Genomic DNA, 17,125 nt, shown 5'->3' with positions numbered 1-17,125 from the left:
ATCAGAGCAACATTTGAGAAATCGTATCGTAGCTGCAGCGAACAGAATATCGCAAGAACAGTGCCTGGCTGCTACAAGAGCCGTGTTTGACAGATGCAATGCTTGTATTGCTGCAAGAGGTGCACATTTCGAACAAAATCTTCATTAAAAAGTTTATAAATAAAATAATTAAAATAATAAATTAAATATATTTTTTTCTTTTTTCGTGATTTCCTGCGAAACAAAGCAAAAAGGAGCATATGTCTATAGGACTTTTTTTCTTAGTTTTTTACTCCTCTACACGCTCCCGAAGTTTTGCCATTTAATTTGGAAACACCCTGTATATGGAGGCGTGTTCTGATTTCCACCTGGATGCTCCTCAGTTTAACAACAAGGATGACTTGACATCTGGGGAGCACCTAGGTGGAAATTGAATAAAATTTAATACTCTTGAAATTGCAACAAAATATCGAAGATAAAAGAGACTATTGGTGCACCGTTACACAGAAGTGACTAGTATTTGAGACTGTTATGTACAGTCAATATTTAAAAAAGAATGTAAGAAATTAGGAAAGTAAAAATGGATTCTCAATCAGTGAAGAAAATTACTGTGACTGAGCTTTATTTTCTCGCCGCGGAGATGTAAAAATCATCTCAGTTGGTTATTCTAGTGTTAAATATAATAATAATATATATATAATTAATAAGAAATTTTATATTTGTGCAACATATATATATGTCATATATTTCAATTATTTTTATACAGATATGCAAGATTTTGGACAACTTAGTAGCAAAACTGTCACAGAAGTACTCATGCTTGAGATGAAAATGTCCCCAGGAGCCAAAGTTTTTCTTGTAAGCGGATATCCACGAAATATGCGCGATGTGGTAGAATATGCTGAAAAAGTGAGTGTCCCACACTTCTTAAGGGAATCCTAAAGCAAAGCAAATTACCGACATTTTATCATTTTAGAATATCTTTGAATTGGCTTTACAGAATTGCAAAATTCTTATATACAATTGAAGTACGCATAATTACTATATCATCAGTTTTTTACTTTTAATAATTTAAATTTTGTTCTGACGCGAATTTCCATAAGATCTCTCAGCGGTCTTTAATAGTATCTCGTTGGGAGTAATTCTCGTAGATAACTCTTGATATATGTCACTTCATAATTACGGCGGAGCAAATGTTTAAATGGCCACATGTAGTGTTTGCGCAGAACTGTACAAAATTCGTTTTGATTCCGAGAGCACACCTTGTTTTTTTTCACCATATATATGACTATATATAACAATTTTAAAGCGGAGAGCACAGACTCTTGCAGAACGCATAACACATAATGCATAAGAAAATAAACCAATCAAAATCCTTCGTTTCCTTCCTTTCCATGAAATAAAGAACTATGATTGGTTGAATTTCTTATGCCTTATGTATTATACGTTATGTAAGAGTTTGTGCTCCCCGCTTTACTTGGGAAGGAACAGTATCGACGGTTCCCTTGTTAATTATATACACGGTATTCGGATAAGCGATAATAAAAAAATATTTAAAAATGTGTTTAATCTTGCTTATAGATAAAAATCGTTAATGGTGTTATTCTTGTATCGTGGAGGCAAGAAGTGTTGGAGAGACAAATTGATTTCGGTGCGCAACTCGGCCATGTTATCATTGGATTAGCTAGAATGGAGTTGCACAATTTTTACAGAAACGTAATGCCCGTTGCAGAATATTTTGATCAAAGTGGAATGTTACTTGAGGTAAACAAATTCGCTATTAATGTGCTCCATCAAGCATAAATTTTATTAATATTATTCTTAATTCTATTAGTTTTTTTTATTTGGGCGTGATGGGAGGAAGTTGGGCAGAGATGGCTCGCGAGCCACGCTTTGTCAAACTTGAATTATACAATTGTTTTCAAACATTATTGTTTTAAAAAGATGTTTTAAAAAGAGATAAAAGGAAGGTGGCAATTAGTACACGTATTAGTATTGAACACGAGAAAATTATTGTACAAAATGATATCCTTTATACACTAGGAAGTTTAAAAATATTATAGCTAGATAACGTAAGCGCAATTTTTATTATCTGGTTAACTTGTGATTAAACTTTACCTGATATTTCACCCAATTGACTTTATCCATGACATCATCATAGATGAAGCCATTGGATAAAACATCAGATTAAGCTCAACTACAATAAATTAATCAGAAAATAAAAAGCCGGGCCTTAGAAATTATAATAATAGTAAATTAATACTTATTATATTTTTGTTATGTGGAAATTATATTTACTTTAAATAGAAATAAAAATTTGTTGTATAGATAAATGGGGAACGCAACCCAAGTGAGGTCTATGTTAGTTTTCGAGATGCAGTTCTCAGAATTCTTGGAATATCAAGCGGTGAAATTCATGATCAAGACGTACCTCAATCTTTAGAAGCCGAAGTAAGTATAAATTAAAATTTAATGAATTATTTTTTATGAAATATCGTTGGATTGCGGTATATCGTATTTCAGGTCGAAGTGGAAAGGAGAAAGGAATCGTCCACGGATTCAGCATTAGTGAAACAAGTTGTAGGAACTAATAGGCTACCAGCTTCTATATCAATAGATGCACCGAAAACTGCTGATAAACCGAGAAAAGGATTGCCGTCATTTATTTGGGTCATAGGTACATTTTATTTCAATATACACATGCATACGAATACATGATGTACATACTATATACAGCCTAAAAGAAAATGCAATACTGGTTGTGAGTAGATAGAATGGATTTAAATTAAATAGAAAAGTGCTATATTATTAAAAAAAAAATAAGTTTCTCAATAATTAACGATTAATTAATTAATAAACGTCCGTGAATCCGCGCAATTCAGCGACAAAAGATAGCGTAGCGTTATATAAAATTGGTAATTGCTAAGCGCACATTCTTTCCAATTCTTCGTCGCGCGCATAGTAATCACAATCAACATTGACGTCTTTTCTTCGCAATATGCTTTTATTAGTCGCTGAATCTTTAATCCGCAGTTTTTATTAATTAAATAATTTCTTATTAAGAATCAATTAATTAATAAAAAGTAGTGAATGAACAATCTATGTGATTCGGCAACAAATAAAAATATGTAGCGAAGAAGAGACTAGAAATTCTCAAAACGATGGAAAACTTTCGATTCAATTTAATGCACTCTATTCTATCATAAACCAGGACTGCCAGGAAATGTGGCATTTGTTTTATATAAAAAATTTGAAGAGACGCAAAAATGGCAGTATACTCGTAAATTTCTATATATTTTAATTTAACTCATTCGCTGCTAACGTGGACTATAATCATCTGTCGTTTGGCGCTCGCTGTGTATTAAATAAAAGTAATAAAATATACATGGAATGTCTGACATTAGGTGAAATACTGCTTATGGGCACGCACGTTATTGTTAAATTATAAAAACTAACTTATTAAATTGTTTTATCTGTTTTTCTATTATTTTTTTCATCAACTGTAAAAGAAAAAATAGCTTATTTATATTTTACGACATTTTGCATAATATAATATGGTATATATTAGGTGGACCAGGAAGTAATAAAGCGGCTCTTTGCACCCAAGTTGTTCGTAATATGTCAGGCTGGCGGCATATAAGTATTGGAGAATTATTTAGAACGATGGCCTCGTCTAATATGATTGTAAATGATGCAATTGTTTCGGGTGAAATGGTTCCACACGATATCGTAATGAAACTTGTAGAACAGCAGATTCTTTTGAATCGAGATTCAGACGGTATCGTCATGGATGGATATCCGAGAGACTTGAATCAAGTGCAGGAATTTCAGACAAAGGTAAGTACGTAAGTAAAATTGCTTGCAATGCATTATACACTCATTCATTTTTTATGTCTTCGAATAAACTTAGCAAAAACTCATTGTTTTGAGATGAATAAAAAAGCTCAATTAAATCTTAAACATTCTTCTTAACAATCAATAAATTAAAATTTAGTTACAAAAAGATTTTACAAAATATTGCTTATAAATGTTGTTTATAAATGCAGATATTGAAAGTAGACTTTGACAAATGAAAAAATGCTTTCACATACTCTTAACATGTATTACCATCGATTGTCACGTCTTACATAATTAAGCCGATTATAAACACTCTCTGAGTATAAACACTTCGGAACAGATAAAAAAATATAAATTTTTAATCAGTTAAGTAACTGATTCGCAATACATAAAGTGGACTACACATGTTTCTTAGAAGAAACAAAAAAAGAAATAGATATTGAAAAACTGATTATTGTATATTATAGAAAAAGTCGTGAAATCAAATGACGAAAGCGATAACATCAAATGCAGAATTTTTAACAAAAGTTGAAAAAAAACGGTCATTTGACGGGCTGTGGTAGGTTTGATGTTAAAATTTATAATTTAATTTCTCTTTTGATAAAGTTTTTAGCGATTTGTTTCTAAGTTACAGTTTTTTATAAAAAAAGTTTCCATTTTGTAATATTATCTTCAACTCAATTTTGATATTTGATTGTCCAGAGAAATGTAGCTTTAATTTGAGCTTTGATTTATCTCAATATAATGATTTTTTAATGAGTTATTGCTATAATTGAAAGAAGTTTTGCGAAAATTTGACGAATCGACTTTTTTTAGACGATTATTTCAAAATCGCGAATTACACTTATCATTAATTTGATTTTATAACTTTTTATTCGATATATCGCTCAGTATTAATAAATTATTAATCAACTGCATTATATTATTTATTAATAGTTTGGACAGGGACCACCACTAGTACTACTTGACTGCTCCAAATTGCAACTCGGGAGAGGAAGACTGGATGACAGTGTTTCAGCATTTAGAAAAAGATTGGAACTTTTTCGCGAAGTGTCTCTTCCCATGTTGAAAACGCTGGACAGCGATAATCGGTTAATAATTGTACGTAATAAATAATTGAATTATGATAAAACATGCTACAATGTTGAAATAAATTTTAAATTTTGTCGTATTAATGTAAATATCTGACAAAGCAAATAACTTCGAATAAAAACAAATGCACTTATTAATAAACAAACACACTTATAAAGCGGGTAATGTAATATGAACAACACGAATATAAATAACTCTAAATGTAAAACAACAAATATATACTACGCACCAAAATTAGGGGATCATTTTAAGGGGGGAGCCTGGTTTAGGAGGCCGAAAAAAGTGACGTAATTTTCTTAGAAGAAATAATAATGTTTATCGCTTTAAAATTTTTTGCATATTTTAAAATAACTATTAAAGAATATAATTAAATTTTGTTGTATACAAAAAAATATTAATAAAAAAAAGATTAACATTTAATTTTGTGCGTCGCCGTCGACGTTACCATTTTGTATATATCCTCAGCACTTTAATTTTTGCCTCGCACAAAAAAACAAGAAATGTCTTTATATAATTTTATCTTAAATAAAATTATAAAATAAAAAAATATATAAAAATTAAAATTTTGTGCGACTCTTTGAAGAAAACGTTACGATTTTCATTAGGTAGCGTCCATTTCTTTATACAAAAAAGAAATTGTTAATGTTGTTTTTTTTAACTTTTTAGGTGCATCGATGAGGGTTGACTATTACCTAACTAACGAGTTTTATATAAAATCAATCGGTCAAATATTTTTTTTGTAATCGTTTTCATTAAATTGAAAAAAATTGCCAAAAACACAGATTTCGAGAAAAAAGCGTTTAAAATTTTCGGTATAAAAAAATAGTAGTTCTTGAGCTACAGTGCTCGGAGTCTAATCTTCTCTTCAGGGGGCATAGTAACCCTTCAGCTTCTTCATTAAATTCATTCCGAGCAATTTGGGCCAGCCTGCTGGGGCCTCTCTCATGCTACTCAGTCGTCGGCGCTCCTGCCTGGAGGTTCGTTGTGCGTCATACATAATGCTTGCATTCAGGACCAATATTGATTCCAATTCAGTCATGATTTTTGGCAGTCATGAAAACGGCAGAATGTCCCTTGTTGAAACTGTCAGTGGCAATAAAAGCAGCGATTTCGAGTATTTTTGCACCGCAATTGAGGTGTGCCAGTCTCCAGATAGTCGAATTCAAATTTCCGTTCGCATTCCGTGTATGTTCATCCAAACATCGCGTTAACAGATCGTTTGATTGATCGATATAAATAGGGATCAAATGCTTCTCGGTATCTTGACAGCCATCGCTGCGCGCCTATATACCTTTCCCATTAGAAGCGCTAAATCTACCGAAGGACTTCGAATTTAGCTTTAAAATTTTAGAAACATATTCCCAAAGAATTGCTGATTTATGAAAAAAAAATGACTTTTTTAGACCTTGTATAAACCAGGATCTCTTCTTAAAACCTACAAATTTTGCCGAACTTTTTAAGAAGCTGTAATTTAGACCGGTATTCATAATCCTTATATTTAGGACCATTTTAAGTTCAGTCTTAAGGAATTACGAACTAAGAGGGCCTCATTAGCGTCTTAAGACATTACTTAAGACGGTCTTGAAATAAGAATCGATTAGCTTCCAGGCATTAAAGAACAATTTTTCTGGGTGCGTTTGAAACCTTTACTTTGAAACAGTTAAAGTGATATTTTCCGCCTCATCGAGTGGTTCTTTTCGTGAAAATAAGAAACAGGTCCACCAAAATCAATAATTTACGAGATATTTTACATTTTATTATAAACTATTGATTTTTTGATATCTCTATTTTAATATACATTTACATGCAGAATAATTAAAGTCTTATTGCGCAAAAAATTCATATCACTCAATTAAAAAAAGATGGAGGTGTGAGCTCCATGTGACTTCAAAATATCCATATATCAGTATTTATAATAATGGTCCAATATGTATTAGACATAAAGATACAAGAAGACTAAACATACCACACTAATTTTGAAATCTTATTGTTTATTAGAAATAAAATGAGTTTTTCTGCAAAGCGTTCAAACAACATACTTTATTATTTTCGAAAGGTTTCCCAAGCTTTCCTGGGTAATTAAACTTTCTTTCATGAATGTATGAACTTTCAAGATGATAATTGCATTAGTTTTAAAAATGTTCGTTCGCTAAAATTGACCATTTTTAGACTTCTTCCTTTCATAGTCTTTTTATATTAATGAATATTTATAATACATAAATATTTATGTGTATAATGATGACATTTTCGATAATGCATTGAATTCATCTTAAAAAACCCTGCAATATTATGAAAAAAAAATGTATAGTGCTACTTAAAAAATTCAAAATGACCTTGATTTTGATTAAAAAATTGTTTTATTACATGTTGTAATCTGCATGAAACAGAATCTTCACTTTTCAACACATTTCTTTTAACTGTGTCGGAAGTATCCAAAATATCGTGCGGACCGTTACGCTGAACATGTATACACGAACCATATATGCATGTATATATCTATATATTTATCAATAATAATATAATATCAATAATATACGAAAACTCAATTTAAAAAAAAATGGCTTGAATCTGAACCTTCTAAGATTTGTAATGCAAAAACCAGTCATAGGAGGAGGTTAGGCCCATGGAGATATTATTCAGAATGACCAGAACTACAATATATCCAAAATTTAGCCAATTCGACAAAGAGCCAATTTCTATAAGATTGGTGCGGGGTCCTTTGATACGGAATATTAAATTTATTAAAATTGAAAATTTCATATGGTAAAATTTCTAAAATTATTTGAAATGGTGACAATAACCCAAAAGAATAATCACTTATTATTGCATAAACGATGAGCTGGGGTGACTGCACTTCAAAAAATTAAGAGTTACTATTATTATATATTATTGATTATTCTACATATTATTGATTATTCTACAATTTACTAGTATTTGAGATTTAGACATATATAGATTTATTCAATATTTTTTATAAAAATGAAGACAGAAATATAAAAAAGTAGGAATATCTCTCGATCAGTAAAGAAAACTACTCTAAGTTTTAATTATTTTCTAGTTAAAGTGTAAAATAATGACTAAAAATAATGACTAATGACTAATTGAGAATATAGGGCATTAGCAGACTTATAATAGTTGACTTAAATCTTTTGTCTTTAGCAACGCATAAAACAATGGTTGTCTTAAAATTATAAGTCAACCATTCTGCTAAGGGCCATAGAAGTAAGACTGCAATAATGGAAACAATTATATCTTTATGAAATAGTTCTATTTTTTGAAAATATGATTTACTTATTCTTTTACAAATAATAATAAATTATCATTTTTTTAAATAGGTGGACGGTGATACAGATGTACCTAGTGTCCAGCAGGATTTTGCTGCTGCGTTATATCAACTAATGCGTCGAGCACGTCGCAAAGAAGAAGAAAGTCTATGCGATCCGGATTCGCCTATCAAGAAACACCCAAATGGAATAAATACCTCGAATGAATATCAAAATCAACGTGCCATACCTAATGGCAATGCCAAACTAGTCAACGGCATATCTAATTATATTGGAAAGATAGCCGATGCGACGAAAAACGGAATTATTGCTCAAGGTAAACAATTTTATTGCATTTATTTAACATTGCGACTCCAATGAAAATTTTTCTTAAAATTGTTCATGTAATTTTTTAATATTTCTATATAAATTAAAAAATTTTAAAGAAATTTTGTATAATTTTGTAACTCCCTTCTCTTTTCACTTAAAAAAAAAAAAAAAATTTCTTAGATTTTTATACGAATTGAAAAATTTTTCAGAAGTGCTAGATAAGTCTACATATATTTTCTAGAATTTTTTGTTTTTTCACACACACATTCTTAAGGTATATTTTTAGATTGTAATCTTGAATTAGTGATTAACAGTAGATTAAGAATAATTGAGAAGTGCACCGTATTTTTTATTGCTAGTAATGTATTATTTTAATATTTATTGCCTTCTTAGGAGTGGGTACTATCTCTAATGGTGTATTGAACAATATGAAGCATATTCAACAGAATGGTCATATTCATCAGAATGGCATCGCAAAAGGAACAACACATATGCTACAAAATGGTGTAGCGCATTTAGCCAACGGCAATGTATCCGGTAACAATAAAATCGCACCGGCGATGCACAACTATTTGCCAAAAGATCCTGTCAGGAAAATGTACAATGAAATCGAAGGTTATCAGCAAAATCTTCATATGTAAATACAAAGTCTTTTTTAATATTGTTAAATAATTTTAACTGTTAACATGCACGAAAGGCTCCGTACTACGTATTGGAACTTTCAATTGTACCGACAATTTTGATATTTTACTAATAATATCTCTTGCCCTACCGCGTGCCTTAAAAAAATACGACTTAAATAATACAATTAATCCGTCTTTTAAAAACAGCCAAAAATAAAGTCGTAAGTAATTGGAAACATATCACGAATAATACACACTACATATAGAATGTCCCAGACCTTAGGTATCACCCATTAATAGCAGAGAAACAAATTCAAGATAAAAATCCTAATTAATAATACTGGTGATACGAGAGATCTGGGACACTGTGTATATATATATGTATATATACACATATATTTCTAATTATGAAATATTGTTGATATCAAGAATGTGAAATGATTCAGCTTCTTTTATGTAAAATTTCGTTTTTATCATTTTCTTAATATTATAGCTATGATATCTATTCCAAAGGTTCATTATTTTATTTATGTGCACAAGTACATAATTTTTCTCACATTTAGTTTGTTGCAATCAGTAATATCTTTTATTTTTTTAATAGTGTGCCTTTTTCACATTTTATAGATATTTTATTCTTAATATATGTTTGTACATACGTCTTACGGTTATTAAATAATATTTCAATAGTGTATGGAATTATAGATTTTAAAATTATAGTAAAAAAAATTGAGGTCACAGTTTTGAGTTATAAGCTGTCAAGTTTGACTATCAACATCACAAAATTCATGTGCGTAGGCCCGCAATTGTACTCATATGTATATTGTACTTATACTGTATTTATATTATTCATACTTATATATTTAATCCTCTAAATATAAGCACATTGTAATTTGATCATCTGGTCATATAAAAAATTGTAATTTTGTTAAAAAAAATGTTAAGTAAAAAATTACAAAGGAAAATTAATTCTTCAAATCTGTTTATTTAGGAAAAATATGTCGACCAAAATGTGCAGATAATCTCATAAGGAAAGTAATTTAAAGAAATGGTTTAATAATGTGTCGACACAGCGATGAAAAAAAAGAACATAACTATAGACAGTTTTATTGTACAATTTCGTAAACATATTATTGCTCTTATTTAAGTCTTGCAAAATCGATTATTAAAATCCAATTTTTACTGAAATCTGAAGTACTTTTAGTTAAAAACTCTGCGCATAAATACATAATACGCATAAATACGTCTTGCTATTTACTGTTCGTGATTTGGTGCGAGACACAATATCTCTTAATTTAAAAAATTACAAAAAGATTTGATTTTTCTTAAGAAAAAGGCGCATAAAAGTAGAAAATCAATTTTGTAGGAGAGTGCTTAAAAGATTTGCTATATTATATTACAACTTAACATTCCTCTTATAATATTTTTTTTATTTGGCCTCTTTTCCTTTGTCTATTTCCAACTAAGCCTAGAAGTAGGATTTAAGAATGTATGGGCGTCATTTTTACAAATGTGTTAATATTTATACTTTAAACAAATTAGATATATATAATATATAAATTATGTTCAAAACATTCCATTTTGATTGAACAACACATTTTTATAGTTCATTAATTTTATTCGTTATTATTTTTATTATTATAAACTAAAATTTTAAAAATGATACCAAAAATCTAAATTTTTTGTAAGTATTTTAAATATTCAAAATAATTTGTGCAAAGTTTCATTGCGATTAGTTAGAATGATTAGTTACAAAGATAAAGAACAAAGAAATATTTTGTTTATTTATTGGACAACTAATTCATGCATCGCAATATATAACTTTATATAATCTTGAGAATACATAATGTATTTATATTAAAAAATTTAGATTTTTGTCATTTATTTTATAATACATTTTCCATACATTTTTATTAGAGAGAGAGAGAAAGCACAGATTAAAAAAATACTACTATTTATTAAAATAACATACAATCCTAAACTGTCACCAAATTTGTCGTATTATTTTTAAATGTGATTTAGAATAATCTGTAATTTTTTCATAATTTTGTTATTATGTTGAAATATCACCCATACATCCTTAACATTAATACGTCGAAAATCGAAATATATTGATATAGAAAATTGTACAAAGAATTATTTTAAAAATAAAATGAAATAAAAATATTTTTGCTCGTGTTTTATTGCATTTTATATGATTTACTGTTAAAACCAAGTTGATTTCAAACAATTTTTTCAAACAATACTTGTATAGATGACCTTACTATTTCTTAAAATATTTAATTATTATCATTATTTTATAATTGTACATTATAGTATGTGAAATTTGGAGTGTTCGTGGAGCGAAAATTAAATATAAGTTTACACTGAAATAACAGACAATTAACAATCACACATACATGTATATACATGTGACCGAAAATTTCCAATGTATGTCCAGGCATTTCAAATGAAGATCGCGGTCCTACGGAAGAGCAGCGATTACTAAGAAATTCCGCGCGTGTTCCCCTACGTGCGATAAAAATTTCTTACGTTCGTCCCTGCGTCCGATGGTAAAATGTAAAAGCACGACAGCACAATGTCTGAGATCGCTGACGACAGAAAAAAAATATTTTTCTCTCTCCATATTAAAATATTTTGATGATCACAAATTGAAAGTGATATCTTCATTTATCAATCATTGGATTGAAAGGCAGTTATTTTTATTTAATTAATTACGAATTACATATATACGTTAGAAAAACTGTCGTTTTTAAAAAATAAAGGGGGAAGGGTGTATTATAACCAAATCAACTTGCTTCACACCGCCGATGAAAGATTCTGTGATACCCGAAACGTTCGGTTTTACATTTAATGTTAAAGTAAATTTATTTCGAATAAATTAGAATTTTTGCTCGTTCACAATTATTGGCCTTTTATTAATTATTATAATTTCATTTATATTTTGACAGTTATCATATAATTATATTAATATATCACATATTTAGTCCTCATCGCTATCGTAATTAATTATTGGATAAACTACTTCTGCCACAAATATATTTGTAAGAATTTCGGTAGGCTTTATTATTTTCGACAAATATCGAGCATGTAATAAATATAGTATATCACAGCGGCAATATGCAAACAGCATCCAACTGTACGATTGCCCTAATGATAGACGTTACATACGTTTTGATAACAGTTAAGAGGATGCTGGAGTGGGGATTGACAAATTGTCGGGATTTTGCAGATCGATATAAATCTCCGAATTTACTGAACGGAATCAAAAATCCTTTTACAGGCTTAAAGTAGACTATACTAAAATACTTATACTAAAATCGTGAAAAAAGTTAAAAACTTACATTTTTTCAACTCGTAAATCTGTCACCTGACGTAGATGTTTCCTTAAGCTAATTTATATTACACTCTATTCGAATTTTATTTATTACACTAGTAGTATCTTTTTATGCGTGGTATACAGATAACTAATATAATATCATATATATAAAAACCGTAATTAACATTTCTAGCTATATAATAAAAATAATAACCATAGTTTACAGGCAATCATATTATTAAAATAAAATTGATTTTGCTGATTACGAATATAATTCGTTAAACTTTTACTTAAAACAGTTTCACTTATAATTATATATTTATACTCGTGCGTGCATGTGTGTGTGTGTGCGCGCGCGCGCGTCGCGTGCCTACGAATGTGCATGTATATCTGAATGAATATATATATTCATTACTTCTTTTAATATAAACAGAAAATTATTTTTAATTGCACACAACCGTTGAATTAATTTTGTCTCACACAAAATCCTACTTCCATGCACTGAAAATATAAATAATATCATAATACATATGTCGATTTTCAAATAGAGCGCTAAAATGCCAGACAATATGGCGGCCCCCTACGCCCCTAAAATCTTCACTCCCCGCACCAGACGGCTCCATGGCTGCGTTCGGAAACGTCGCTCTTGTTTAACATTAATATTAAACAAGGACGGATGATGAATTCGAGGCATCAGAGATATCCGAGCGACGTTTCCGAACGCAGCCCATGTATTCATACGTCCATGCTCCCAAGGCTTTCCAAGCCATTCCAAGCATGTTGATTGGCTGGTGTCCTAACCTGTCCTAACCTTTGCCGACTTGAACTCGCCTATTGATAATTGACTGATTAGCGTTAATCTGAGTAGTACTGTTAGAGAAAGAGGCCTTAATATTTTAAGAATATTAGAATTGATTATAACAATTATGGATAAACGACTGAAAGTTATAGACAAGTATTATACCAACTTGGAATATGACAAAGATGTGAATATAAATATGTATATATGTATATAATATATATATATATATGAAAATATTAATAACTTATATGAAAGTTAATATTAATTAACAAATACCTTAGTCCATTGTTTGTGAAACATAATTCTATTTATTTTTAGGTACTAATAAACAAGAAGTACGAAGAAATATTTGCCTTAGCCAAGGAAATAAAATTTACAGATGTTAATAATTTTTCAGAAAGGTAAACAAACTCACATTTCTGGATACACTTCAAAACGTCTTCTCCGAGAAAAATTTTACTCGAAATATATTTAGTACATGTAATATATACTATAATATATAGAGTAAAATCTTTCTTGGAAAGAACGTTTTAAAATGTAGCCCTGAAGCCCTAAATATGAATAATTGTTGAGTCTCCTCGGCAAAGCGAAACTTCTCAGAAAATTTTTAGTTATTTTATATAAAAACGAATGAGGCTAATTTAGTCAGACATGAGATAATTTGACTCAACAATTATCTAAATATGATAAAAATAATACAAGTTTTTCTCACATTTATCATTTTGAATTATGTATTTACAGATTTCTTAAAGTAGCATCTGTAATGGAAAAAAATTTGTCTCTTTTTCGATCAGTTTGTAAACATGTAGATATAATTACTACTATTATTGAATACTTAAATAATATTGGTATGCAGCTTATGTTTGACAATAAATATGGTAATGTTGTCTTCATAATTAGAAAAGATAAATTGTTATTTATGTTATTTGCAAATTTTATTTTATGACAACAATAGCTTACAATAATAGAAACATTAATTTTTTTAATATTTCATTTTGAACTTTTTTTTTAGAAGAATACAAGGAAGATGATGTAGTCTTATTAGTGATACTTACAATCTCGGAAATATATAAAGGACTTGGCATGGACTTCTTTTTGGAAAATACTATCCTGTACCATTATAAACCATTATAAACTGTAACCATTATGAAATATAAGAAATATAAGTAACAAATGGTTAATGTATTCTTTCTTGAATACATTAACCATTTATTATACTTATATTTCTTATATTTAAATTAATATTGTCATCAATTTCACAAATTGTTTTTATATTTTAGTAAAGATTCTATACTGGAAACTCGATATAAACATTTAAGAAAGGAAGTTATAAGTAAGAAAACATATTAGTAATGTAATAAAAATTAATTTTTCTCTCATACACACACTTAAGATTCTTAATATTTTTGACAGGTTACACCAATGATAATGAAATAATACTTCTAGCGGATTCAGATTTGTATGCAGTTATTAATTACTTAAGAAATAAAGAATTTCTGTTTTTAAATAAAATTTGGATCCAAGAACCAATAAAAGAAAAATTTGTATGGCTTATGAAGGAATATCTTGGAATGTCAAATTTGAAATTTGATCTTCAGGACATTCATACATTTCGAACAAAGAATGAATTATTTACAGCCGGCATACCTGATAAAATGAACATTGTATCCATATGGACGGAAGATATTATATTTGCTAAAAACTTAGCAACATCTTTAAATGTATAGCATTTCTATTAATATAATGCAGTTTTTTAAGCAATTTTTATAATTATTACTAATATTTTTTTTTAATTATTTAGAGAGATGTTTTGTTTGTAAATACGTACATGGACTTCCACTGTGGTATTGTGCTTTTGCCTTATACGAAAATATTTAATAAAATATTGCATAAATGCAAGTCTAATCTCGATGATTGTATAAAAAAATCAAGTGTGCAGAAAAGTATAGTTTACAATTTATTTTATGATGGTATGTGGCAACAACCTGTAGAAAGCACATATTGGGTACATAATAATAGTCAGTGGGCAAATGCAACAAGGTAAAGCATATTTTCTTGATCTTAGTTATAATTTTTTTAAATTTATAATGTTTAATAAAATTTATATAAAATTTTCATTGACATATTATTGTAGTGAAGATATTAACAGATGTATTAATTCAGCTAATAAAGGATTCAAAATTTGGAGTACTAAACCTATTACTTTTAGAATGCAAGTATTATCCAAATTTGCATCTATATTAAGATGCAACGGGTATGTATTAAGTTATTAGAAAGTTTTTACATATTTTTATAGTGCTTAGTTTGTGTGTGTATTTCTGTACTTCATTATTCTCAATGATAATTTTTAACAACTGGTTTTCTCATATATATATTTTTTTTAGTAAATCGATATTGGTAGATATAATATCAACATGTATAAAATTCTCATATGTCTATCAAAATTCTTTATCATGCTCACAAAGTGGAGGATTAGAAGTAACGAAAATTCGTAATCCAAAGGGCGTTATCATTTTGAAAGCTGAAGATGAAACTGTTTTATTTCGTCGACTAATACAAATTTTAACTATTGGTAATTCTGCTATTGTGATATGCAATGCAAATTCCTGTAGTTTGGCACCATATTGTAATATGTTTTCGGCATCTGCAATGCCATCAGGTGTTATAAATTTGTTGTCAAATGAAGATCTAAATAAACTAGAATTAGCTTTATGTGGAACGAGCTATGAAAGCTATGCAGAACAGTTTTTCTCAGAAAACAACATGGAAAAAATATATATGAATCTTACCATATCCAAGCAAATTATACTTCCACTTAAATAGTTTGAATTGTAATATTAAATGTTTCTGACAAAAGCATGGATATATATATATATGTATAAATATTACAATATATAGAAACTAAGTGAATCGTAATATTCACGAAACGTTGGCATTTTAAGAATAGATTTGGAGATAACATGCAAAATGCATAATTTCTGTATAATTATTCTTTATATTGATTATTGAATTATTAATTAAATGAAATAATTTTTAAGTATTGTTAATTGCAGATCAAAATGTATAAATTAATGTCATGCAATAAATTAATTTATACAATATCCAGTATTGGATCCTTAATAGACTTTCTTAATTTTAATCTTTTTTTTAACTTAAGATTGTAAGAAAATATTCGACAATCAAACCTGTTAAAAAGGCTTTTAATTAAAAGAAATAATTTCTTTTTTCGCGCGGTCAGAACGATTCTTGGTGTTTAATAACATGCAAATTTTTGCAAGTACATTTTTCAGTTTTAGTGAACTGTGCGCTTATTTGGTTTATCGGATTTGGAAACGCTTGGTTTATGTTCATTAATCTATTGTTAGACTATATACGGAAACGTCTAATCGAACTTATTTAATCTTATTTAAACTTATTGGAATCCACTACTATAATCTATTAGTATAATCAATAATGTTAATATTTTTTATATTATAAAAATTCAGAATATATTCTTTTATTTTTACTTTTATAACTTACATAGTTATATAAGCAGAAATTTCAAAAATTAATTGCAATATTTTTATCATAAAAATAATATACATTTCAATAGCAAATTATTTATAATGCTGTTAAAATAAACATGCATATCTTAATATAATAAAAAAAATTATTTTCTTTATATATTATCTAAAGTTCTTTCGTGAATTTTGTACTATACATTTCACACATTTGTATAATATAAAATAGTGGAATAACTTGAAGTATATAGAAGGTCTTAAAAAGATAAATTTATAAAAGTTAATTTTCGTAAAATGTATAACTTTCGTTTTTTGTACTTAAAGGATCACTTCGTATACATATAAAAGATACAATTAAATATAAATATAAATAATTTATTTTG

At 28.5% G+C, this 17,125-nt stretch overlaps 2 protein-coding genes across 2 annotated transcripts in view; both read left to right on the top strand.

Annotated features, from left to right (window-relative positions):
* Positions 1 to 9,396, top strand: part of LOC108727492 (adenylate kinase isoenzyme 5) — a 13,974-nt gene extending 4,578 nt beyond the window's left edge. The window contains exons 4-11 of the mRNA XM_018455638.1: positions 746 to 888; positions 1,561 to 1,743; positions 2,308 to 2,430; positions 2,503 to 2,656; positions 3,548 to 3,816; positions 4,753 to 4,917; positions 8,244 to 8,508; positions 8,895 to 9,396. Of these exons, the coding sequence (XP_018311140.1) occupies positions 746 to 888; positions 1,561 to 1,743; positions 2,308 to 2,430; positions 2,503 to 2,656; positions 3,548 to 3,816; positions 4,753 to 4,917; positions 8,244 to 8,508; positions 8,895 to 9,142 (1,550 nt within the window). The 3' untranslated portion in view covers positions 9,143 to 9,396. The remainder of the gene's footprint in view (positions 1 to 745; positions 889 to 1,560; positions 1,744 to 2,307; positions 2,431 to 2,502; positions 2,657 to 3,547; positions 3,817 to 4,752; positions 4,918 to 8,243; positions 8,509 to 8,894) is intronic.
* Positions 9,397 to 14,005: 4,609 nt separating this feature from the next.
* LOC108727214 (uncharacterized) lies at positions 14,006 to 16,093 on the top strand. The gene is made up of 7 exons (XM_018455249.1): positions 14,006 to 14,120; positions 14,255 to 14,354; positions 14,523 to 14,575; positions 14,656 to 14,963; positions 15,044 to 15,282; positions 15,377 to 15,496; positions 15,627 to 16,093. Exons 1-7 carry the CDS (start codon positions 14,006 to 14,008, stop codon positions 16,063 to 16,065), a joined length of 1,374 nt encoding a protein of 457 aa, XP_018310751.1. The 3' UTR covers positions 16,066 to 16,093.
* The last annotated feature ends 1,032 nt before the right edge of the window (positions 16,094 to 17,125 follow it).

This window comes from Mycetomoellerius zeteki, unplaced genomic scaffold (assembly GCF_001594055.1).
Source record: "Mycetomoellerius zeteki isolate Tzet28-1 unplaced genomic scaffold, Tzet1.0 scaffold113, whole genome shotgun sequence".
Taxonomy (NCBI): domain Eukaryota; kingdom Metazoa; phylum Arthropoda; class Insecta; order Hymenoptera; family Formicidae; genus Mycetomoellerius; species Mycetomoellerius zeteki.
Note: the sequence above shows the minus strand (reverse complement) of the source record. Positions and strands in the feature narration are given on the sequence as shown.

Bases quoted from the DNA above. Each gene is read 5' to 3' on its own strand.
- LOC108727214 (XM_018455249.1), top strand. From the start codon at position 14,006: ATGGAAAAAAATTTGTCTCTTTTTCGATCAGTTTGTAAACATGTAGAT. The intron at 14,121-14,254 runs GTAATGTTGTCT...CTTTTTTTTTAG, and splicing joins TATGTTTGACAATAAATATG to AAGAATACAAGGAAGATGAT. The intron at 15,497-15,626 runs GTATGTATTAAG...TATTTTTTTTAG, and splicing joins TCTATATTAAGATGCAACGG to TAAATCGATATTGGTAGATA.